The 24787-nt window shown below is 36.7% G+C and overlaps 1 protein-coding gene across 4 annotated transcripts; it reads right to left on the reverse strand.

Moving 5' to 3' along the window:
- Positions 1-1821: 1821 nt before the first annotated feature.
- PPP1R42 (protein phosphatase 1 regulatory subunit 42) lies at positions 1822-24529 on the reverse strand. 4 transcript variants are annotated; one of them, XM_068672014.1, is made up of 9 exons: positions 23940-24529; positions 22860-23074; positions 20474-20640; positions 19965-20103; positions 17721-17837; positions 12935-13052; positions 11446-11574; positions 9504-9651; positions 1822-3004 (listed from the first exon to the last, which is right to left on the reverse strand). In XM_068672014.1, exons 2-8 carry the CDS (start codon positions 22986-22988, stop codon positions 9521-9523), a joined length of 930 nt encoding a protein of 309 aa, XP_068528115.1. In that variant the 5' UTR covers positions 22989-23074; positions 23940-24529; the 3' UTR covers positions 1822-3004; positions 9504-9520. The 4 variants fall into 4 exon arrangements, with proteins under 4 accessions (XP_068528115.1, XP_068528117.1, XP_068528116.1 ...); XM_068672016.1 differs by lacking the exon at positions 23940-24529 and adding an exon at positions 23707-23903; XM_068672015.1 differs by lacking the exon at positions 23940-24529 and adding an exon at positions 23177-23586.
- Positions 24530-24787: the final 258 nt, after the last annotated feature.

The raw sequence follows: 24787 nt of genomic DNA on the forward strand, positions 1-24787 counted from the left end.
CCCTTCACATAAATCACTCGCTGGTGTTACACCTGTGCTTTGGTGTGAGCGCGCCTGGTCTTTCTCTCCAATTTGTTCATCGACCCTTCCCATTTCTGGGATAAGTATTTAAAAAGTACCATCAGTACTACTGACTGCAGGACTCTGCAGTGCTGTCAGCTGTCTCCTACTACAGGGCAGCAAAGTACCTCTTACTGTATTTTCTAAATTACTAACGAAGGTGGCTTCTTGATACTGGAATATGAACACCCATCCGTGCTTCTCCTGTATGCCAACAGATTTTAAAACCGACAAGATAGGACAAAAATTTTCAATTTCATCTCTCCTTTAAATTCACAAACCGACATAGTTTAACCTCCAAAAACGATGACTTGATCAAAATTCCCTTTTTAAATGGCAATATTTTTTTGTGTGAACATTTTCATGAACAACCCGAAAACAACCAAAACATCTGAAATGTGCTCTCTCTTATACCCCTCTACAATTGTCCTCCCTCTACATTTTTCTATTCACAGTCATGAACAGAAATATGTAAAATTCAATACTTTTTAGAAAATGCCCCCAAAATTCAGAGGCATGCTGCAAAATGTAAACTTATGTGAGTTCAACGTGCCATTCTCCCAGCTCCCCCCAACAAGCAGGCATCCCTTTCCCTCAGTAATAATCTTAAAATTTATCTAAAATTTGTATTGGAATGGCTCTATTCTTGTGTGTGTGTATACATACATGTTGGAGCATGATATACTTTTTTTTTTTTTAAGACAGAAAAACTGAGATGTTACCATAATTCCATTTCATAGCCACACGTCTTTGACAAATTACTTCAAAGCTATTCCAATGCAGCTCACAAGAGAGACAGACAGTTTGAGGGGCTCTCCACCAGCCCAGCCCTTCTCACTCCAAGAAATGAGATGAGAACCAGGGGAAACCTGGCTTGAACTTGTCTCTTCGCTAGCAGCCAGGTGAGGAGTGCTGTGAGGAGGGAGAGTGGTGTGGGCAGCGAGCAGGGTAAGAGCTGGCCTTGCTGGGGCTGGAGAAGCGTGAATATTTATGCGCCTAATGACAGCGTGACTGATTGCACTCATGGGGAATTGCAGGCTTAAAATGCAGGGGTTTAGGGCAAGCCTAAGAATGGGAATAAGCACACATGTAAGCAGCTGGGATTTGGCCAACTATTACAGAATAGACAGAGTGAGAGGGAGATTAGGTCCAAAGAGACTGAGACCCATTTTGTGATTTCACCGGTGGGCAGCTTTCAAAGGGGTTTGCTTTAGCCAGACAGGAGTTGCTGGGCTGAGGGAATCTGTGTGAAACCCCGCAGCCTGTGCTGTACAGGGAGTAGTTCATTTGGGACTTACACATATTGTATGTAATCTGTAATGAACAAAAATCTTAAAGTGAAAGCCAAACATACTCAGAACCTATGAAAATTAAGTCACACACTAGACAATGTACAGAGCAAAACGCACACTGAAAAATACTGAAAATCCATTAAATGGTTTTAAATGGATATCTTGCAAGGCAGAGAGAGATGTAAGTGTAAAGGTGGAAAGGCTTCCCCAGACAGCATCACGCCCTCGAGGCCAGGAGGTGACTTTCTGATGCCGCGCACTGGGGCAGTGATCCAGCAGCTGTCATTTCAAACACATTCACCGCAGGTACTAGCACTCGTCTTTGGGAATTGTCTTAACAAGAAGCAACTTTTAAATTTCTGTCTTGCTTGACCTGAACATCACAGATGATGACAGCTAAAAATAGAAGTATCATATGCTCTTAATACTAATTTCAGTAACAGTAATAATGACAGTTACACATCAGATCTTTACTCATTGTTTTGTATTTTCTGACACTGGCGCTAAATCACTTGCTAGCTTTAGCAGAAGCAAACAGTTCCTTGGAGTTATAAGGCCACCCATTTGCTACCTTAGTTTTGGAAACCTGCTTCTTTTCTAAGGACGATGAATGTTTTGTTACTTAGGGGTAGAATGAATACAAGAGTTAAGTTTATTTGATTCACATTTACTAAAAGGTGATAAAGATAAAATATAAATTATATCAGTACACTAAATATTAAATGCAAAAAAGCAGATCCTGATTCCCTTATGCAGGAAAGATTCCTTTCTTACTTCAGAGAGGGTCTCAAGGATAAAATGTTGAGCTGACATTCATACAGAGACACTCCACTAGGAAAGATTTCATTCCAGGGGCTATTTACAGTCTATGCTTTCCTTATCTGCACATCTGGATTTTCCTATATCTGAAGTCTTGAGCTTCATTTAATTACTCAAACTAGTGCAAAGCAGCCAAACTCGAGTCCCAGCTACTTAAAGCAGAATTCAAAGTCAAATTCATTTGTAATATTCCCAATCCCAAAATTCATCAGTACAGGTCTCATTAATGTCATGGAGCCTTCTTTTCAAACTACTCCACATCATTTACCAGAAAGTGGAAAAAATTAAAATGGTGCAAAATATATTTTACAGATCTTGTACAGATCTTCTCCAAAATCATGTCCTAATAGCTCCTTTCTTCTTGCAGTATGAGACCATTAGCATGCCTCTGCATAATTATTAAGAGTATCCTACACAGAAGGAACCAGCCTTGTGACCTCACTCAGGTCACAAACCAGGTAAGGCAGTAGCTAAAAACAACTCCTTTTTTGAGGAAGTTCAAGGAAAAGGCAACCAGTTTAGCCAACCAAGTGCTAATATTTTTACATGCTTATAACACAAAACATTGCTTCTAAATAAATGGGCCGACACCTTGTATTGTGGAATGGTCTTAGAAGGCAGTGTTAAGTTCAACTTCATCTTGTCTGGTTTTAAGATTAGAAAGACACAAATTACATATCCAAAGAGATGCCAATACCTTTCTTTTTAAGTTTTGAGGAAGAAAAAAATAAGAAAACAAAACAAAAAAAATAACGACCGACTCTGTGCATCCTGTAACTTCTGGCTCTTAGAATTCAGCTGAGTTTTGCCATAACTTCAGGCTCCTCCTCAACCTACATGAGAGAGATCAGAGAAGACAGATCAGATCTTCATGCCAGAACCACACCAAAGCCACTACAGCTCCTGTCTTTATCAACATGTCTCAGGACCACTCAACAAACTTTCTACAAGTTTACAAACAGGTTTACCAAAAGCTGCAGATGAAAAATGAACAAAGTATGCGTGGTCTTTCCCTCTGATGAGGAGATCAGGTGATGCAGTGAAAGCCCTTTTATTTTTCAATCCCAAACTTGAGGGCAGATCAATCTGAATTGGCATTATTTGCTGATATGGGGTATCACACACACCCTTAATACAAAATCAATCAGCTTTTTCCACATGCATACAGCACAAAGTGGTGATAGTTAACAATTCAGGCAAATAAACCTGTACCAAATACTGTTAATTTTCAAGTTCCACAAGAAATCTTACTAATAGTCAAAGCAGTTTCTCATATAAATGAAATCAGATAAGACTCAGTCTTTTATTCCAAAACATTTTACTACAAACTCTGCGTAACTGATTATACCCAACCTTACTGGACATGCAATCAGTGATTAATATGATACTGTAGCATACTAGCTCTCTGAGAAAGAAAGATCGTATTGTTCCAAATCTCTTTCTGAATTAAAATATTAGTCTATTGTATGAATCATTTCACAGCTGGCTCTGATTTGTCTTGGTTTCGATGCAGCAATTAATTCTGCTCAGAATTAAGAGAACAGAAAGATACAGTTATTTCTGGAGTCTCTGGTTACAGCGTTATTTGAGATCAAGAGAGATTCAAATACATCTTTTTTTAGCAGTGAACCCTAAAATCCTTCAAGGCCAGGTGACTTAACAAAACAAAAACAGGTTTTTGTTTGTTTGTTTATTCCAATCAAAGCAGAATGTATTGGTTAGTCCCAACATTTATCATGTAGTGCCTGTAAATAAGCAGGTTCCCATATTAATTGATTCCCTTCAGAGCTCAGTTAGTCAGGGTAGGCACTTTGCACAATACACCACGATAAAAAGTCATAAGAAAAACAAGGGAGAGTTTTCCTTATCTCCTTACCTTCTGACTTGCAGTGACACAGTCATAGTTTTAGCTGGAATTGAGTCAATTTTCTTCACAGGGGCTCACACAATGCTGTGCTTTGGGTTTTTGGTGAGAACAGTGGTGATAACACACCGATGTTTTTAGCTGTTGCAGAGCAGCCTTGCACTGAGCATTTTTCAGCCCCTCGTGCTGCCCTGCCAGCGAGGAGGCTGGGGGTGCACCAGGAGCTGGGAGGGGACTCAGCCAGGACAGCTTTGCCTAGGGAGCTGGCCTTATCTCAGCCCATGAGTTCTCGCACTTTTATCTTCCTGATTCTCTCCCCCATCCCACCAGGGAAGTGAGAGAGCAGCTGGGTGGCACTGGGCTGCCTGCGGGGTTAAGCCACAACACAATCCTATGCTAAACGATCTGAGTCCGCATCCTGAAAAATCACCGTGTGTGTCTTCAACACTGACTCCACTTACTAGCCGTGTGTAGTTTTTTTTCCTTCTGCCCCAATGTCAGAAGTGTGGGATTGTGTGGCTTTTTTAACTGTATCACGGGCAGTTCTCTGCACTGCCTTCTACCCACGTATGCTAAGAAATATAAGGCATTAAATTAACTAATAACACCTGAAAGACAAATACTCAAAGATATGAGGTTTTATTTTACCATCCTAAAGTAGTACTTTGTTCCTGAAACAGGTTTGATAGAGCCATTTGTGACATAGAACTCATGTTAAAGTCACTGGATAGCCCTCTGTATGTGCATTCTGCTTAAAAAGAAAATCCAGAAGTGCCCAGGTGATTTTTGGACCTACTGCTGCCTGACAAGTTGCAGGTGCCCTTTGGTCTTCTGAGGTCTGGAGGTAACACACCTCCTGCAAAGAGGTGCCAGGCGAATGCAAGCAACTGTGCTCCTGCCAGCGTGCCAAGCAGCAGGCATACACCTCCTGACATGAATGTACCTGTGCGGTATCGGGGCATCCAGACACGGAGAGGTGTGCGTGGTCCAGCTGGCAATCAGCTCCTGAGGAGATGCGCGCTCTCTCTCAGCTATTTGAGAAAGGATTTGTTCTTTTCAAAGGCTCAGTGGGTCTGTCAGCGCATTCTGTTACTGCATGAAGTGTTCTGTACTGCATCTAAGGATCATTTTTCTCTTCCCCAGTTGTGGGCACAGCCAGCAGCACAGGGAGCTGGAGTGATGAAGCGCAGGCATAGGGAACGGCAATTTCCAAATCAGCAGCCTTTAGGTAAGCAGAACTCATGGCCAAGAAGGGATGCCTTTTATCACTGTGATGCGGAATGCTGTGGCAGTGCTAGGTACTGCAGGTTTAGTGTATATAAAAACTGCTTTTTTGGAATTACCTCTCCTGAAATTTAAGCTTAGGGAGAAGATAATGGCATTTTATAAAATCTCGCATGTTTTTATTCATATAGTTATCTTTTGCCTTCTAAACCCATCAGGAATTAATTATTATGGGCAGAATCACTCAGCACCACATTCAGCCTAACTGAATAAAACATGCGTAAACTACCACGAAGGTATGCCATACTGTAACATTAATTATGGTTCTACAAATGCACTTGTATTCACCTTTGCAGGTACTGCACATCCCCCAGAAAAAGGCAAGCAACCACCAAATTGGCTGAATTGCCCCCTGAAACCTTGCAGGAACCACAGGAATCAGAATCTACGTATACCTGCTCTCCGTTCAAATAGCTCTGCCTCAGCAACACATTTCAGAACTTCATCTATTCCTCTTTTAACTTCAACTTACCTAGCATTATGCTGACTCCCCTCATATCCCATCTCATGGCTCTCACATCCCATCGATGGCAAGAAAATTCCTCACATTTCTCGTCCCCAGCCTTCATAATTAATTGCTGATTGATACTTTCTAGACCTCCCTAAGAAGATGTTTACATTTTTCCTTCAACGCCATCACCAAGGAAAGGCAGTGAGATGGGATGTAGCTGCTGCAAAAGGCACTCCAGGCCTGTTGAAAACATGCTCTCAGCTCTGCCAAACTGCTCCAGCTGCAATTGCCAAATATTTAATGCACCTAATTCTGAATAGGGTTGGAGTGCTTGCAGGCAATTCAGTGGCCAGATGCAGCTCTAGGATGTAGAACTAAAATTTCCCTTATTTTTATATCTTAACTCTGTATTTCCCCTTTTTTTCCTGAAGCCAAGGCTGAAGATATTCTTTATTTTTGAGTGTTCAAAAGTTTGCTGAAATCAATATTCAGTAAGAGAATGATATTTAAGGTTGTTGGAGGTACCGTTCCCTTCCCTCCCCCAAATAAGAGAACTATACTCTGTAATATGAATTAAATGTATCTTTGGAAGTTATGCTTTGGGTACACGATCATTATAATCTCAGTACCAGCCCTTTCCCCCAAAACTTTGATGAAATAGGCCTTAAGAATCCTATTTATTGTATCGTCAGTCAGGTTTATATAAACCAAAGCCCAGTACACACGTAGAACATGCACGTTCTTACCTGTTATTGACTACACATGTAATTTACTCTGTATAGATTTCAGGTCACACAAATCATCTCTAGGCATTTATAAATATCTAATAAATAAAATAAATAAATAAAATGGTGATAAGAGCACCTGCCTGAGAGCTAAGAAGATGTAGAATTAAGGAGAAGGAGAACTAACGCTGCCACCTAACAGGTTCCTCCCCTTTGAACGAGAACTATACAATATGTACGGGGTGGCTCAGAGTGTGGCTTATGTTTAGTTGGCCCAATCCAGGGGAGGTGTTACGTGCTGACTGTATCATTTAAATGTATTCCCATATTTCCACTTACATACCGTACACTGGAGAGACAAAAGGTGACTTTCCCACCAAATTCTGAATTGCAAACCTATTACAATATTTAACTTAATAAGCAAGGAAGTGTGGGCAGAAACCGCTGGTTACAGTTTAAGCTTACAACATCAGAATTTCAACAACTTCTCTACTCAGGGAAAATTAATAACAGTGTTCCCCATTGGAAGGTATTAGGTGTCTTTAAAATAGTTAAGTTATTTGTTTTCTTTTAATTACTTCCTGCCAATATCTCTAAGTGTTCAAAACTAACTTCTAAAATCCAATATGAAATTGCTATTGTTTTTATATCATCAAAAAAGAAAGATTAATGACACATTTCAGTAATCCAGTAATAACTGGCTTTTTTCATTGTTCAAGCTCTATGTAATCCTCAGTGGATCTTAGATGTAGGTTAAAAAGGTATTTAATGCCTGTTTTTCAGTTGCCAAGGGTCAAACATCACCTAGCTTGTATAAAGAAAGAGGAAACATCTGTTGAAATAATTTATTTGACTAACACAGAGGGTAGGATTAAAATTCACTGATTTCTTTGGTCTGATACTGAATTTCAATTAAACAATGTAAGTATTTGTTCGGTTTGACAAAATTGCCTTGGCTTCACATGTGGGCACATTTATGCATGTCACTAATTACTGGATCTGACTAGGGAATACTGTGATTCGCGATTACTTCATATCTGCATACTCTCTGAGAAAGAGTATTCTTGTATTTTGACTTGATTCTTTTTCCCCTAAATATTTTAAAGAATTCACAAACCTTTCACAAATTCCCAAGACTCTTCAGTTTCCATGGAATTCCACTAGTAACAAGATTAAAATATATCTTAAGGCCAGTGATTACACATGGACTTGTGATGTACAGCAACCTTTAGCATCCAAGATAAAAGTCCTGTTTATAACACTAGTTTTTGAAAATAATAAATGTATGTCATCTGACTCTGGTTCCTTATGATCTTTACGTGAATCAAAGCCAAATCTTCATGTCTTCATGACTAATTGTAAAAATATTTCTTTTTTTTTTTTTTTTACATCGCTTTATATATAGTAATTTACATTTGCAAATTAAACAAAGACAGATATTTTATTCCAATCATGGAATATTCAATCTTTGCCTTTCTATGGTCAGAAGGAATTTCAACAGGCTAGGACAGTACTCCAGTTTCTTAATAGGTGATTTTGTGTTATTTTTTTTCAGGCAAAGAAGCTCCACAATTGAACAGCTTTTTAACATAATAGAGTCGAGTCAGAATGCTTTGTTTAAAGGGGGATAGCAGAAGATCTTTCATTGAAGAAAATAACTCGGAGGTGCTGTACACGCATGTTGCATTTTTGTTAGGACTAAGGGACATGGTAAGTGAAAAGCTTAGTTTCATTCAGCCTGGATCAAAAGACAAAATGCTAATAAAGATGAAGTGCAGGCTGACAGAACACTTGAGTGCATTAAGCTCATTTTAGCATTGAATTCCTGCAATTCTTATTTTGAAACTTCTCCACTGCTATGTACCTTCTCTGCAGCAGGAAGAAAAATAATCAAGAATGGGCACATTTGTAAATTCAGTTTCTTTTTAGGACAGAATATATCTATTGCCTTATGAAGAGCAAAAGTAACAATTCTAAAGGGATTTGTGATTCCTTTTCCCTTCTCAAAGGAAAGGCAGAACAAATCAGTAGGAACAAAAGAAAAAGGAATGGAAAGTGATCAGTTGATAAAGAATAAAATAGTGTTAAATGTTGCTTAATGAAATTTTCCAACCTACTAATAAATTTTGATTTGAATGTAAAATACAATGCTGTGTTTAATAATTTAGTTACAAAATAATAGTTCTGTCAGTTTAATTTATTTATTTTACCTACAACATTGCTTTATTTTATTTTATTTTGTTTCTTTGTTAGCCAGTAGAGCTGATAAGTAACAAGAGTTAATAGTAATAATAAGTAGTATTAGAAGTCTGGAAGGAGTGGTGTTAGATCCCACATACTGATCTAAACAAAAACACTACTACTGCAGGTTACACTGTTAAAACTATAGGTCCCAAACTGTAAATCCCTATTTGGAGATTTTATTCCCACAGTTGCATGAGAGCTCACAAGGATGCTGATATGAATAAGGAATACATATGCTAAACTCCAAATTGTTTAAGCTCATCTAATGTCTGAATGTCTGTAAGGCACAGACATCAGATTTCCTCTCTTGATTATCTTGATGGTCTTAAGCTGATGCTACAGGAAAACACCAATCAAGTACATAATACGCTGGAACATGTCCATTAGAAATAAGCTACAATAATGAAAAGCAATGGTTTCTCCTTCGGCATATCACCGTGTGCACGGTATCAGCCTTCACCAACGTTGCTGACAGTTACTTTCAAGAATTAACATCATTTTACCTTTGTTGAAGATGACAATCAAATTTATACGACAAACTAGTAACACTGAAGTAAGGTTATTACCATCACCTACTCTGCTACACACTAAAATCTATTATCCTGTCTTTTACAAAACAAAGCCAACAAACATGACATCATTTAAAAAAGAAAAAAAAAAGAAAAAAATGATTTCAGATGAAATTCTACCTTCATGTACTTGTTTTCCAACTGACTCAGCATGAACCGTACAAGCAATCACCAACAGCACAGTGAGGAACATACCTGAGTTTTCCTCTGATTTATTTTTTTTCCGTGGTTCTTGGCAGAGGTTCTCGTCTGCGCATCTCGGACAAAATTAAAAAATTTGGGTTTTGTTTCAGAGATGGACTGTGGTAAAAGGGAAGAATAGGATACAGTGTTTCAAAGCCAGCTGCAGAAACCAAAGAAAAAAGAATTCAGCATTCCAAGTCAAACCATATCTATTTTAATATTCAGTAGGACTGGTCACAGGTTCTTATTACGTAAGGTTAACATCTTATTTATTGCATAAAACAGTACAATAAGACTTAGAGTACAGTACCACAAATCTGATAATTGAGAATGGAAAAAACACTTTATAGGAAACTATGGGAAGTGCTGCAAACACTGATGAAGTTTAATATTCAAGCAGATATTTAGTCAGTTAGAGTATTGCAAGTGAGTTTACTTCTCATGTCATTTCTCTTTAATCTTATCTAATAATAACCAGAAGTAATTGCAGTTATATATATAATATAACAGTCATTAAAATATTACATTGCAAACACAAAATAGTCTTTTATCTTTTAACACTGATACAACTCTTTATGCTTTACTGCCTGTAAAATAATTATTTGCTCTGACGAGAGATTATAAAAGCAAAGACCAAACTAAAAGCCTTTTGACTTTCACTGGATTATAAGCCCCATGGGTGTGAACCCATCACAGCAGACAAAAAGAATAACACAGATCTCTAGGTGATCAGGTAAAGCAGGACAGTTTTATCCAACAGAACCAAGAAGTGGAGATAAATAGTAAACAGTTACCTAAATCAGAATTCCTACAAGTTAAATGTCTTTAGTCTCACAAAAAGAACAACAATAACAAAGAGAGAATTCACACAGTGTTTTTTCAGTTACCGTAAAATGACTGGCATGAACATGAACAGCATTATCTCAAAGGGAATAAGTTCAACTCCATAGTACCTCCCCATATTCAGAAGACAGAATAGTACTTTCAGAACCACTGTGGTTCACATACAGCTTCCAAACACTGAGCAGACTGCAGCTTTCTTGGGTCTCAGACTGACAGGCTGAGCACTTGTCACTCCATGTCTTCAAAATGAACTGATCTTCATGAGATTTCATGAAATAATAATTTGAGATGATATGGCTACAATGAACGTGCTCTCTCTTGCAAATTATGTATTGCAGTTTATCTTGGGAAAACTAGAGCGTTAACTGTCACCAATTTTATTTTATAAGTATGGTTATTCAGATCATTTTGAGTAATTTGAAGTCTAACGTCTGTTTCCAGATCCTGCAAGACGGCAAGACATGCTGTTAAATCATTTATGTTTTAATCTGCAGTTAACTCAATTACAACAACAACCTACACCCCACCTCACACCAATTTTTTTTAAAGACCCTAAAGTTTACTTCAGGTTTTGTTTGCATTTCAAAGCTAATTTGTTTTCCCACTTCAGGAACCTGCTGCCTATTCTTTTAGGTTTAAGGCTTTTTTTTCCTCAGATATTTATTTTTCCCAAGGTTAAAACTTTTACTTCTGCTAGCCATATATCTTGTAAACATCTTTCAAAGGATTGGCAATAGAAACTGATGAAATAAGTATCAACAGAGTTTTTAAAAAAGTCTGATGTATTTCATTCCAGAATGCCCCCCCTCCTTTTTTTTTTAAAACGGATATGCAAAGCAATCATGGGTATAGGGTATTTACAAACATTCAAAACATACTTGCTGCTCCTTTCCATAATTCTGGGCATCTGCAGTGGTGAACCAAAAAAATCCATAAACTAGCACTAAAATTAAATTTTACATTGGAAAAATCCAATTGCTACTCGTGTGTTTTTGTCTTACCACCACTAAAAGTCTCATTTCTATTATATTTACCGTTAGCTGCTATTTCAGAGTTTCTATAATATTGCAAAGTATTGCAAAGTCATGAAGTAATTGATTAGTTTGCTTACAAAAATGTTGATAGTCTGCGGGTTCATTTGTCATTCTTCCTCTGCTTTTTTTCCTGGCAGCTTTGGAGGCTTTCCAATTCATTAGGAACTGTCTTTCCATTTCTTTAATTTCCTTCCCATCAAGGAATTCTGTCAAAGGGAAGAGAACATTTTCTGTGATACCAGAGGTTAACTAAAAGGCTGAACACAACTGTATGCAATTTGTATTTGCTCTCTTCAAATCTTTTTGCTCTTTTTAGTCTTTTGCTAAAAAATAATAATAATAATAATAATAATAATAATAATAATAATAATAATAATAATAATAATAATAATAATAATAATAAAAAAATCCAGTGATATATTACAGCTTGGTACTCATATTTAAATTAGCTGCAAGAGGGAGTTGACATGTCTTAACTACAAAAGAAATAACCTATTATTTTTATAGCTTTCAAGGGAAATATACATACTTATATTCAGTAAAGTTCTGAAGAAACAGCATGATCTTACACAAGATATATCCAGAAATTCAGGATACGAGCAAGCCTGTGTAGCTTGGTAATGAAGGAATCCTACTGATCACGAAGACAGATTTGTCTCTTTAAGATTAACTTTACTCACTTTTATGCCATGAGGCTTATGTTCTACATTTCCTCAGTTGCAACTGCATTTTTGAGTCAGACCAAAATAAATACCTCATTTGGACACAGATCTAGATTGCATTAGTACTCTATAAGACCCTGTTATTTTTATTGTGTAGATTGTCTTTTCCTTTCTATTAATAGTCAATGCTTTGTACTCTCAGAAAAAAAGAAAAACATATTCTGTAATTACTACTTAAAAGGTGCCCCCTCTATCCAAAAAAGTAAAAAGTGAGCACGTATTTTTTAACTTTTTTCTACAGTATGAGTACTTGCATACTGAATACTAAGTTGCTTCCTTTTATGCTCAAATTGTCTGCATCACGGATAATAAGCTGCATCAAATAAACTACATCACAGGGAGATTACGACATATTTGAAACATAAGTGTTAAAAGGCTGTTACGATGAAGGACAAATGTTATATAGCAGGAATTCGACCGCAGTAAGGTATGAACTGAACAACTGTCACTGTACAACTAAAACACCTACGCAACTCCTATGGGCTGACAGAGGGGCAGACTAAAACTATCTTTGAAAAATCAGTTTCACATCTGGAATATGAACACACAAAAAAAATCGTACTGTTTTATAACAACCTCACTAATCACCTATTACTAAAACTAATGTTTACTATGACTACAAGCAAAAGCTGAGTAATAAACTTTGTGCAGTTGATGACACGAAGACTTTTAGCTGCATTACTTGTACGTAAAGTAAAAATTTATCATTTGACATAAATATGTATGACAGTAATTGTGTTTACAGACACAGTGCAATTCAAGAATGGATAATGGGTCAGTTATTTTATAAAAGAGTATGGGTTATGAGTGGGGTTTGGGGTTGGCTACTGGTTTTATTTTTTACCTAAAGTTTGAGACTGTACAACAATCCTGTCCCTGTACTTTGGTTTGTGGCAGATGGGGTTTCCTGCAAGATCCATCCTGCGTAGCTTTGGCCATTTGTTTAATACAGCCTCCAAATCCTGCAATTAATACAAGAACAGAACGCTGCGATTATTTTTCCCTCTCCAGCATAGAATTCAATAGTAACGTAATTTGTTCAGTCAGGCCCAAATCCTGCACACAGAAGTAACTTCAGTGAGACTATTCACGTACTTTAATTAAGAATGTGCATTTTCAAATAGAGTGGCATATAGCATTCCCTCAATATATCACAATTGCACAGAAGAAACAGTGATGCAGTTGAAAAACTCTTTCCTTTTAAGGATACAGTAATACCAGCTATGGAAAATTACTACTGCAGTCCCACCTGTAAGCACCTAAAACAGAAGAATCACCACCTGAAAACCTGTATGATATATAACGTCTCTTAATGCATCCCCATGGGCTCACAGAGCCCTCAGAGTATCACAGCAACCAACAAGATTTTGAAAAATTTGCGGAAGAATAAATATTTTACAAAGAATGGTGTATATAAAAAACCATAAGCTAAGGTAGATTGCATCTCTATTTACACATATGAAAAATTGTATTTTACAGAAGGAATGGTAACCCCCAGCCTACAGTAACTGTGGGTGGTCAGTTATAGCATTGGCCCAAATAGTGAAATTTTTGAAATATACCTTTCTCCATCTGGGTTTCTGTCTGGTTACCCAAGGGCAGTATGACCCAGATAAAACTTCCTCTGCCTTTTAAGCACAATAAATTCAAGCTAAAAGGATGCAAAGCTTAGCAGATTGGTCCTTTCTACTCAGATACCCTACCTTCTGAAATAGATTAATTTCAAAATTTCACTTCATTGTTATTCTTGTTATGCTTCCTTATATGTGTGAAAAGCTTAAGCAAGGATTCAAAACAATCTGCATGAATGCAAGGGAAGAGACTATTTATTTATGTTGTACAGTTATAATAATTTGAAAATATAAATCTACTGATCATGATCTGATAGATTCTAACTTGTGAAGTCTACAGAACTTTGTAGCTTGACACCAACAATTATATTTATACCAATGTAGATATCTCTTAGCTCCTTCAAATCTAGGAAATCATGTGGGTAATGTGAGCATGGAGAATTATGGTTTTAGGCTAGGCCATTAAAAACAGAATAAGATTTTGCAATTGTATTTATTTATTCTTACCTGGCCATTCAAGCATTGTTTTTGAAATCTCTAACACGTTCTGGAGTTCACTAGAAATATATTTTTTCAAGTAATAGTTTTGGAATACAAAATTGTCTACTACTGAAATAAAATGTATACAGTTTAACTTTGATGAATGCATACAAAGAGTCCTGTAGATTTTTGTTAGCTGTTACTTACTTGATAAATGACCCAGAACATGCTTACTCCAGTGTATGTTTATCTAAGAGCACACTAATCCTTTGCTGAAATATGATTACCCTTTCGATACGCTCTAGTTGTTCATTGCCTTCCTGTCTCTAATAAAGTGCTTTCACTTCCCAGCCTTTCAATAAGCTGTACTAAAGGGACCAGACACTCTTCTGGGCAGTCTCCGTTTGATAAATGATCATGTCATGCTATCACTTTGAGGTCTGCTACAAAATACCGACGAGCAAATTATATTCCATCTATGGGGGGGAGAGGGGGAAGGGCAAGTGCCTTAGCAGGCAGCTGGGGTGCTGGCAATAATGTTCCTACCAATTAATGATGGCCGTTTACGAATTGGTGTTTGACCAGGATGCTCCAGTTTTTATCGGAAAAGTCTACTCCAACTGCCCTAACTACATCTACAGACAGCAATTTGTCACCAGTTTGACTGCCTGTCATAATCTGTTTGAGAAAATCTATACTTTCTCTCTTGTTCCTGACTCAATTCTGAAGTGAACGAATTCATCTTTTGTGATATCCTCTTGTCATAATCAATACCGGGCAGAGGTTGAATAAATTAAAGACTTAGGAAATACAGATTTTCATAGGTATTTCTAGCTATATTTTCACTATGCATCTATCTATCCATCCATCCATCCGAACACTCACATAAGTAATAATCTTCCCAAACCTAACGTGTAGTATGTATGTACACACATATACATACACTCTGGCCTTCTGTAAACAGGAATAGTTTATTAGGAATAGCTTTGAAAAAAAAAAAAATTCCCCTTAATATTCCTACCTAAATATACAAAGGCCTAGAAGTCCTCATGAAACTAACTGAAGTAAACAAGAAGCTCAGGGAGATAAATTAATTGCAGTAGCAAGCAACAGAAAACAAAGAAAAGCCAATTCTATTAAAATTGATTATATTCTTGATAACTGGCATAACATTTTTTTAACTTGTGGTAGCTAGTCACAGTAAGTTATTTTGTATGAAGTGGGGAAAATTACTTAATTTCTGTTCTGTCTACTGTTCAGACTACATTATATAAACTTCAGTCATGTGAAACAAGGTCATACGCCTTGATGTCTGTTAATTATGCTAACAATTCCCTGAATTAGCCAGAACCTGAAGTGCATGAATTTACTAGCCCTAATTTTCTACTATGCTGAAATCAGCATAGCATCACTGAAAATGGAGGGAGTATGTTTTTGATTTTTTTTTTTAATAAAGATGTGAACAAAATGAGATAAATGTTTAAATATAAAGTAAAAATGCTAATTATACAGAAGTGAAGAAAAGTCCAAATGAGGAAAAGTGTTTCATGCATTTGTCAGGGTTTCAAATTTCCCTCTCTTGCACAGATTCCATTTTATTCCTGCATGCCATCTACGTCTGCTACACAGATCACTGCTGTGAGCAGCCCTGCTCTGGGTGGCTCCGCTACAGCTTCCTTCCCGCTGGGTGCAGCAGAGCTGCAGACAGACTTGCCACTGCTCCTCTGTTTTGTGGTACCACCGTGGTCTCGATGCCAAAAATTCCTGGGGATGTTCTTGATGGCAGTGATGGGATAGTGGGGATAGGAAAGCAGGGGATTTAGAGCCTTTGGCATGCAGAGGAGGTGTATTTCGGAGTTTTGAAAACACAGGAGCAAGAGAGAGGGGTATGTAGGCAGATTGTGTGGGAATGAAAGAGCCTTTGCTGCAAGCAACAAGCTCAGCCTGTACAAGCTACTAAGTGCGTGTAGTACAATTGTGTAGTCACTTTTTTTTTCTTCCAACTATCACAGTTGTAGATTAATGTAAGCCAAGGAATCATGAAATTCAGGAGTGCAAAAAAAATGAAACATACTCAAAACTTCTCTCAACTATTTTTTTACAGTTAGTGAATGTTTAAGAGCATTCTCCTGGTAGCTGTTCAGTATAAGTTAAAGCATTTAACCAGAGAGAAAATTGGCATTAAAAACAAACCAAAAAAAAAAACTTTGCATGGCCTACTGCTTATTCAATGCTTTTTTAATTTAAATAAGAATTTATATGTGTAATAACTAGACGTACTAGTACATAATCTCTGAAACAGTAAATGTAGCTGTATATCCAGTTGTGTTACCCTGTATGTTTGTCACATTTAATACGGTCATTAATTTTAAAGGTCTCAAAGAACATGAATAGAAATACTCTACCTGCTCCATATTTTCAAAGTTTGGAGATTGTTTATAGAAAACATAGGACAATCACTTTCAAAATTTATCACAGCTTGATCCAAGTGTAACTGATAGCAGGAGCAGCAATTAACTCAAATGCTAACTACGTAATTTTCCAAAAGCTGTGACCTTATAACACTGAAATTTAATGTCTAATTGATTTGGATAAATATTAATTCTTGCCTATCTGATGATAGAATAATGAAATGCAATAATTAAGTAAATACCATACACACAGTTACTGAATAATGCAGTCTTTTTATACACTTATTCTGTTTCAGAAGATACCGTTTTTTCCCTCTGAGACACTGAAAATGCTGTCTTTAAACTGGCAACCTCATTCTTAGTAACAATCACTTGTTTGGCTATGACAATCTTCTTTAAGATCATCACAACTCAAGTCTCTTGTACTTAAACAAGGAAGAAACAATTAAAGCCACTGTACTAAGCTTTCATTTGGATAGACTCATTTTTGAGAGGAGTCCTTTTTGAAAGACTACCTATTTTAAAAGGTTTCAGTTATTTTGATGTAGCCAACACATTCAATATGGTTTTAATTATCTAGCATAAGCCTACATGAATTGTACTTCTATATGAATTCAGTCACAACCACCAGCCAGAGACACAGCTTGAAATACAAGACATTAATAATGCTCTACTAAGAAAAAAAAAGAATGCATCATTCATCATTTTTGAATATTAAAATATAAAAAATAAGGGTCCAAATAAAGTCTATTGACTTTATTTGCTAAATTATGCACTAGAGCACTAAAATCTCCTCACTAGCAAACAGAACTGCCAAATTCAATATATAAGGCATTATGTGTTCTAAGAAGTCGTAACCATACTTGATTTAATGATTACTAACCAATAAAAGTTAACTTTTTCTAAAGAAACAGAACATACTCAGTTGATAGATGCATGCACAACTGCTCTTTGCATAGGATTACAGGACATTCGGCCATCCTAGATAAATGGTTCTCTATTTTTAATCTCAACGAGATATTTGGATGAGAAAAGCATACTCGGAAAGTCAGAGGTTCAGTAACTGTAGAATTAAAGTTTATTTTTACTCATCTATATTGTGATAAAGATGAGTTTGACTATTGTTTTAATCATCCATACTAAATAGTACAAATATTGATTTTAGTACCTTCATATGTTGAAGTTGATTGTCAGCTGCTCTAAGATAAGAAAGATTTTCCAGAACTGCCAGCTCTTCTAATTCATCAATGTTGTTATTGCTGATATTCAACACAGACAAGGATTTCTGGAGGAAAAAAAAAAAGCAGAAATTTTTTTCATGCCATGCATGACTCAATTGTAAATTTTTACAGAAAGTTGTCTTAACAAGCAAATGAATGAAGCAAAAATACATAAATGCAACTACCTCATACACATTGTTTTCTGTTGACTTTGCATCTTGTCTTAAAATGCTGCTCATTTTGATTTTGCAGTCAACCCAAAGTGAGATTATTTCTCTTTATTTATTATTTCTACTACTTCAGGAATTCTTAACAAATGCAGATTTTTTTTTCCTAAACAAGTTCAAATGCTTTACAGAGTTTTGCAAGTGTTGCTAACTTTATGTTTGAAGTAGGTAATAGACACAGAAATTGACTGTTTTTTTTCCATGGCTACATCTGAACCACCTAGAACTCAAAGCCATATCTGATACCCATGTAGTCTCATTTAACAGCTGGACTATCCTGTTACTCATTCAGGCTTGATACTGCCAACTTCGCTGTATACATCTCTCTATTCTTTGCCCTTTCTTTGGAACAGTAGTGAGTCACATAATGCACTTTGCCTTTCCTAACAGGCAATAGTTGCAGAGATCTTTACATTCTAGATAAGAAGTAAATGTGTTTCAAGTATTTATCTCAGGAAATACCTAATGTAGTTTCACATAAAAGCAACAAGAAGCTTGTATCTCTAGAAGATGAAAAAGAGCACCTAATCCAGTGAGTTTAGAATTATACCAGATATAGTACTTACTGTTGGTTAGAAAATGTCTGTTTCAGCAGTATATATCCGGAAACATAACCCTCTTCTAAAATCTGAGCTACAAACAAGATCTGCCCTTCAGACAATATCATCCTGATATACATAGTGTAACGAGTTCCTCAGACAAATGATTCAGGATATTAGCAAAACATTTGTTCATAGTACACTGAGAATTATATGCCCCTATGTTTCTGGCCCAAAACAGGAGAAGATGACAAAGTAAGAAGTGACGTCTTAAAAAGGGACAAACTGCTTAGCATCTACAGGGTTAAAATAGAATGCTTTCACATGTAGCTTTTAAAAAGGTGTTACATGGTCAAGGATGAAAAGTGTTTCTCAAAACAAAACAAAAACAAAACAACACTCCTCCTTCCCCCAAACTTAAAAGCTAGGAAGAACAAAATGCTAGTGAGTCTATGCCAGGATGCTGCAAAACACTGAAGTGTATGAGTTACCATGCTGGGAAAATTGCAGCTGTATAATCTCTCTCCTTTCATCATCTCTCCAGTATAGAGGGAACAAAATAAAAGTGCTGTCACAGGAATGGCCCATTTCTCTTAAAGGAAAATAGCAATACATGTCTTGGATTAATTCTTTTCAAACCAGCATGAATTACAGCTAGGTAAAATGTTTATGATATACACATGAAAAGAAGTCACTTCTCAGTGAGTATTCTTTGTTCATCTTCACAAAACAGATTATCAAGCTCTGACTGCATTGGGAGATGCAGCAAGATGATTTTTATTGGTGTATAAAACTACAAACATTAGTAAATAAAGCCTTTTTTTTTTTTTTTTTTTACTTCAACAATACATTTGATGTTTACTGAGCAATTTTAATTAAAAATATTAGCATGTTGATTAAAACTGACTTTCCTGAAATCTTCGCACACTACAACATAGAAAAACAGCAAAACTAGAACTGAATGCTTCAGACTGTGCTCTCAACATCCCCCCAAAAGCTGTTTGCACCCTTTTTTGCCATTGCATTCTCTAGAGAAATGAAAAAGGTGGTGAATAAATTAATGTGGCAATCAAATCAGAGAAGCATCAATAAACTAATTAATTACAAACTAAGTAGACTAAAATAATTTATTCTGATAAATTCCTAGCCCTTTTTTTGTTTATTCATATTTTGTTGGGGGTAGTGCATCCATACATTTCCTTACTTCCTCTTTATTCCATCCTTCATAGAAAAATAAATGAAGTTGTTAGAATCTGCTGGACTCCCTGCTCATATTACAACTGGGATGGGAGTCCCTTGGTAGAATTTTTAAGGCTGCTACCAATTAGCAGGAAAAGAATACACGCAATGATCAAGTCCTAATTACTTCTCCTAAAAATACTACCTATTGACTAACAGCCCATTGAAAACCTCAAAATGTACTTACTGCCAAGGACCTAAGAGATCTTGGATCAAAGAGAAGCTTTTCACCAAGGGGGAGATGTTGACTTTCAATATGCAGCTCCCTTATCTCTTCTAATTTATCCAAGCCCTCTACTACAGTGATGTAGTTACCCCCCAAATACCTGAAAAAAATAGAACCCAAAATAGATTTAACATCATTTGAATGTAAAAGTGAACACAAGTCTTCAAAATACTTAAAAATAAGCACAACATGCAAGTAGATCATACAGCTGACAAATCAAGGTCTGTTTTAGAAATTTTGTGTATTGGTTCTATTATTATTAAATAGCTGAGAAAAGGAAAACAGTTTAAATGTCAGTAAGTATGTTAAGATATGTTATTACTTCACTCATTATATCACAAACACTTCATTAAAAATTATTTGAAATGTGAAATTTAACGATTTAAGGGACATTAAAGGCTACGTAATATTTGAATTTCTTAGTCTAGTAACTGTCCTTTTACCAGTAAAATACATGATTTTCAACTTACAGTTTTTCAAGGTTTTTCAGTGATGAGAGATTTTCTATACATGAAATACAATTGTTTTGAAGGTAAAGGTGTGTTATATTTGAAGCAAAGCCCAAGTTCTGGATTTGACTGATTCGGTTATCGTATAAATACAGAACTCTAAGATTTCTACACAAAGAGATATCGCCCTGAAATTAAAACACAAAACAAAACAACAACAAATTAGTGCTATAAAAAGTGTACTCACTACCTGCTTCTGGAAGCTGTTGATTGTTTTTATGTTTAAGTTCCACTGCATTATTTATACATTTTCGCCTTTAACAAACACTTTAAACAATAGTTATCCTAGAAAGAATGACTTACAGTCAATAATAATCTCTGGCATAGATTTATGACAGAAATCTGTCATTACAGTTCTGCTGTGCATAAACTGAGGATTACAGTTGAGGATCAGCAGGTAGATCACATTGTGTGTAACTTCATTACCTTCCCTGCCTTCATCTGAATGATTTCAGAAAAGCCCAATTGTTAGTGGAATCATTTCCATCAAACCTCAGTGATGTTAACGAAAACCATTTCTTGGCAAAGGAAAAATGATTCCTACAAAAACTTTCATATCAATGTATTTTCATATATTTCTGATAATAAGATTTCACTTAAATGTCAAGTTTCTTTCTAAGTATCCTTCTTAAATAACCAAAAAATAGCATGTTTTTATAAGGGTTTCTCTAAAACTTCTCTATGGCATCTGATGAACTAGTACTAATCGAATAGACTGGTCAAATTAACAACTCACTATGCCAAGGAGCGAGCTGAATAAAAACATTTGCTTGCGTGGGTGTGTTCCCATGGAACAAGGTATGTAAATCTTGACTGAAATCACACTTCTGTCTTTTAAACAGAAAACCATTACACACAACAATTCAGTTTTTTGGCGCTCAGCAATTTCAAAATGTGCTCGGTATCTTCTTGAGGGAATTTGAATTAACTCGGAACTTACTGAAACCTTATAAATTTCATACTGTTAAGCTCAGAAGGTGGACTGGGTTAAATCTGCAGGCTTAGTCTTTGAAAATAAAAAAGGTCATGGATTATTTTGTAAATGAGTAAGCTCCAGGGAGCAATTAAAAAATGTAGATTTTAACTTCTCTGATTTGAAAAAGCCATTACACCAGTCCAAATCCGTTAACCTCACTTGGTTTATATCCTGTTCCTGCACTCGCCTTTCCTTTTTCAGACTTCCCCTGAAATCTCAGGAATAAACATGACAGATTGAAAATATTTTGCTGCAAATTAATAACTCCTTGTAAAATTACCAAGAATGGAAAAAAATATGGCATTAGAGAAAATAAGCATTGCACTTAATAGAATGTAATATTATTATTACATCCTCAAAAAAAAAAAAAATTGATCTGCAAAATTACTATTTACTTACATCTCCCTTTATTTCACACTCTATGTTTTTTTTTTATAAATGTAAGCATCAATAAATACAAATCTTTAAATCAAAAAATAAACCGTTCCTGATAATCTTTATTTATTTATTTATTTTTATTTTTAACCTCATCCCTAAAGTCTCCAAAAGCACTACAGCTAGATTTCAGTGTGGCTAGAGCACTGCCTTCAAAGTCCTACACCTACTGATTCAGTGGCAACAACCTGGCTGTGTTCAGTGGCTAAAGAGGTAAGTAAGCAGAGTTATTATTTGTATACTGGTGGTTTCCTGAAAGGCCCTTTACAATGCAACAACTGTATAAAATAATCAAAATAGCAAATCGTTTACATTTTTAGAGCTGCAAATTTCGATAATAGTTCTGTGAATGACTGCAATAACATTTCACATTAACACTTCAGTTCACCTCTTTCTTGTATCATTGCTTACATGGATTTTCTGGTTTTTAATGAAAGGCAAAAAAAATAATGCACTGATAATATCTTCCTTGTCTGCCACATAGTTGAATATATTTCTACAGCTTCTGGTAGGTAAAATATTTCAACAAGATTTTTGCAACAGAAATAAAAAAGTGTCAGGTCAAGAAATAATTTATTATTAATGAGTAATAATACTGTTGGAGTTACAGTCCCTTGCTTTGATGTTTTACATAAAAATTTACAGCTAAAAAATTGTTTATGTGTTTCAGATGCATCTGCATTTAAAATCAATTTATACACTTTTAGGTTCAAGCAGTTTTTTACAAAATAACATCACTTTAAGCAGTGTATGGTGAGGCATGTTTCCACACAAATAGGCTTAACTGCAAATAAATATAAATGTTAAAAAACATGTAACTGCTGCAAAATATAAACTTTGTTTGCTAGTCTTCACAACTAAAAGCAACTCATCAGAAGAGTAACAACAAAACATTTGAATAGACAGGTTAAAAAGAATAAAGTGAATAAATCTTACAATTGCATCTATATTTTTATCTGATAAATTCAGATGAGTCGTTTTTCGCAGGTACTGTCCGAAGTCCTCTTCTTTGCGATTCTTGTGACTGACGTTTTTTGCAATTAAGTCTGTTGTTAATTGAACCATAATTCTGTAATAGGCCAAACTGCTCTACCTCTTTTAATATCACTAAGCATATTCCATGTGCTCTTCCACGTAGCTTTATAAAATGCCTTAAAAACAAAAGCAAAATGTTACACTACTCGCTCCCCAGGTCCTAAGCAAAGCTGATGTATATCCTTCAAGTCTGACATTTCCCAATTCTTTTTGCTTACCATGACACATCTGTGTAGTGTTTGCTGCTTATAAAAACCTCACCTTTATTGCTGCATTTTTTTTTCCAAACTTTTAGTGTATTCAATAGCATTTAAATGCATCATTGTGATTTTTGTTGCTTCAATGTTGTACCTTATTCTTTGTCTTTTTCATGTGGAAACCTGAGCACAGTGATCCAGGGAAGTAATTCTCCTACATAACTAATTAATAGCAGCTGGTGAGCTGATAACTAGATAAAATCCACAGAGCTGCTTATGGCAGGTTTTACAGGGCTGTGACAACTTGGAGGAACGGGGTTGGGGAGGGAAGGCAAGACACGCGTTTTGAGCTGGCTGTGTAAAGTCTGAGGATGAAAACACCACAAGGAAGGGAATTTGACCAGGCACTAGAAACAGGCTATTTTTTTTTTGGCCAGTGCATGATACAGCCCCCCCCCCCATCAGTGCTACCAAAACAGCTGAGGAGGGAGCAAACAGCACCCAAACACTCATCTCATGCAGCTACATAAACCAAGGCATGGAGAACCCACCTTATCAGGATTACATTGAGGAGAAACTGAGGAAAAGCGAAGATTAAAACCGTAAAGCCGGAAGAAACTTCCCTCCTCCCTCAGCAAGGCTGAAGCTCAGCAGCCGTCCCCCCCCCCCCCCCGATCCACGCGCAAAATAGATACTTATATTTTCTTATATAAAGGTGGGGAGAGCAGAAAGGACATAATTTCGTTTTATTGAGGAGTGCACTTGTTTTTTATCACGAAAATACCTCCCGGAGCCGTTCCGTAGACGTGCTCCCAGCAGCAGCGGGGGTGGGCGCTCTGTGAGGGCTCGGGCCGGTTGCCACAGCAACGCAACGCCAACAGCGTAAGGCGGGGGGGCCGCTCCCGCCGCCCGCCCTCGCCACCCAATCAGCGGCGCGGAGGGCGGGGAGCGCGGCCGCGCAGCCGCCGGGGCACCGACGCTGTTTGCGTAACGGCTGTGGGCAGCGGGGCTGAGGGGGGCAATGGTGGGGGGGGGGTGCTGGTTCTGTCAGCGGGGTCCCAGTGGCCAGGAGATTGTCAATAGGACAAAGTGGAAGCCCTGAAACCCGTTAAAATAAATGAACGTTAAACAGTATCGCTGCAAAGAGCCCGTTGCCTCACTAGCTTTTTAATAAGACTGCGGGCACTTAGGTTTTGGTTAGCTGCAGGTTTTCCATCTGGTGTTGCCCCTTCTTGCTGTGTGTCAGCCGCTTCTTGTGAGCACAAATTCCCAGCAACAGCAAAGCTAAACTTGAGGGGTTTGTTCCCACCATGCGTAAATGTGATAGACTGAATACCATACTTTTCATAATCATTTGATTAGAAAAAGGTTGGGTAATGTTTAATAATATGTTTTTTCCAATGAGGAAACATATTTTTTTAAACGTACCAACCTTTTTGGTGCCTATTTTAATGAATTAGTTACTTGCCGATGACACAAAATCTGGTACGCGATGCACTGGAAGGCTGTACTGCCATCCATGGCAGCCTCGACAGGAACCTCGTGAAGTGCAACAAGTGTAAAGTTCAGGCATCAGCACATGCAGGGGCTTTACACAAAAGGCCCTGGATGTTCTGGTGTGCACCAAGTTGA

Source organism: Anas acuta, chromosome 2 (assembly GCF_963932015.1).
Source record: "Anas acuta chromosome 2, bAnaAcu1.1, whole genome shotgun sequence".
NCBI lineage: Eukaryota > Metazoa > Chordata > Aves > Anseriformes > Anatidae > Anas > Anas acuta.